Source organism: Etheostoma cragini, chromosome 21 (assembly GCF_013103735.1).
Source record: "Etheostoma cragini isolate CJK2018 chromosome 21, CSU_Ecrag_1.0, whole genome shotgun sequence".
Taxonomy (NCBI): domain Eukaryota; kingdom Metazoa; phylum Chordata; class Actinopteri; order Perciformes; family Percidae; genus Etheostoma; species Etheostoma cragini.
In genome coordinates, this window is record NC_048427.1 from 1,530,870 (window position 1) to 1,531,497 (window position 628).

Here is a 628-nt window from a genome sequence, read left to right on the forward strand (position 1 = left end):
CACAAGCCTTGTTTGGCCAGAGAGGCGGACACCTGGTCAGCCAGCGTGGAGAGCTGCGGAGAGTCGGCCATGTTGATGCTGCCGGAGGAGGACACGGTGCTGAGCTGGTGGGGGGAGTCTTCCAGAGAGATGATCTCAGCGCCGTGGTCAGTGCGGGCCTTGGCCACCTCACGGAAGTTCAGTTTGTGGCTCTCAATCTGCGGGAGGACCACAAGAACGGGTCAAACATGCGGCCTGGATGGGTTTAGGTGTTCTAGAGCGCCCCCTGGTGGCCAACAATGAGCACAATAATGGGCTGAGTGACGCACTCCATGTGATCACGGCTGCTGGATTACTAAATGGCCCTAACGCTGTTTAACACCTTCAAACATACAATGACTTTTTATGACTTGAAGCATTGATGTGTAACAAATGTACGTTAATAAAAAGTTCAATGTTCATGTGAGTTCTGTTTTAGTTTCTTATTAAACGTTCTGACGAACTGACTGACTTCTTCCGCATACTATACTATGACTTTTTTTCGACATACTATGCCAGGACTTTTTATGACTTTTTTCCGACATATTATACCATGACTTTTTTTTCGACATATTATACCATGACTTTTTTTTCGACATACTATACTATG

The 628-nt window shown here is 46.5% G+C and overlaps 1 protein-coding gene across 40 annotated transcripts in view; it reads right to left on the reverse strand.

The window, feature by feature from the left end:
- The window catches only part of mapta (microtubule-associated protein tau a), a 39,487-nt gene that overhangs the window by 193 nt on the left and 38,666 nt on the right, over nt 1–628 (reverse strand). For all 40 annotated transcript variants that reach the window (XM_034859646.1, XM_034859639.1, XM_034859632.1 and 37 more), the window contains one exon: nt 1–197. This exon is cut by the window's left edge. In XM_034859646.1, the coding sequence (XP_034715537.1) occupies nt 1–197 (197 nt within the window). The remainder of the gene's footprint in view (nt 198–628) is intronic.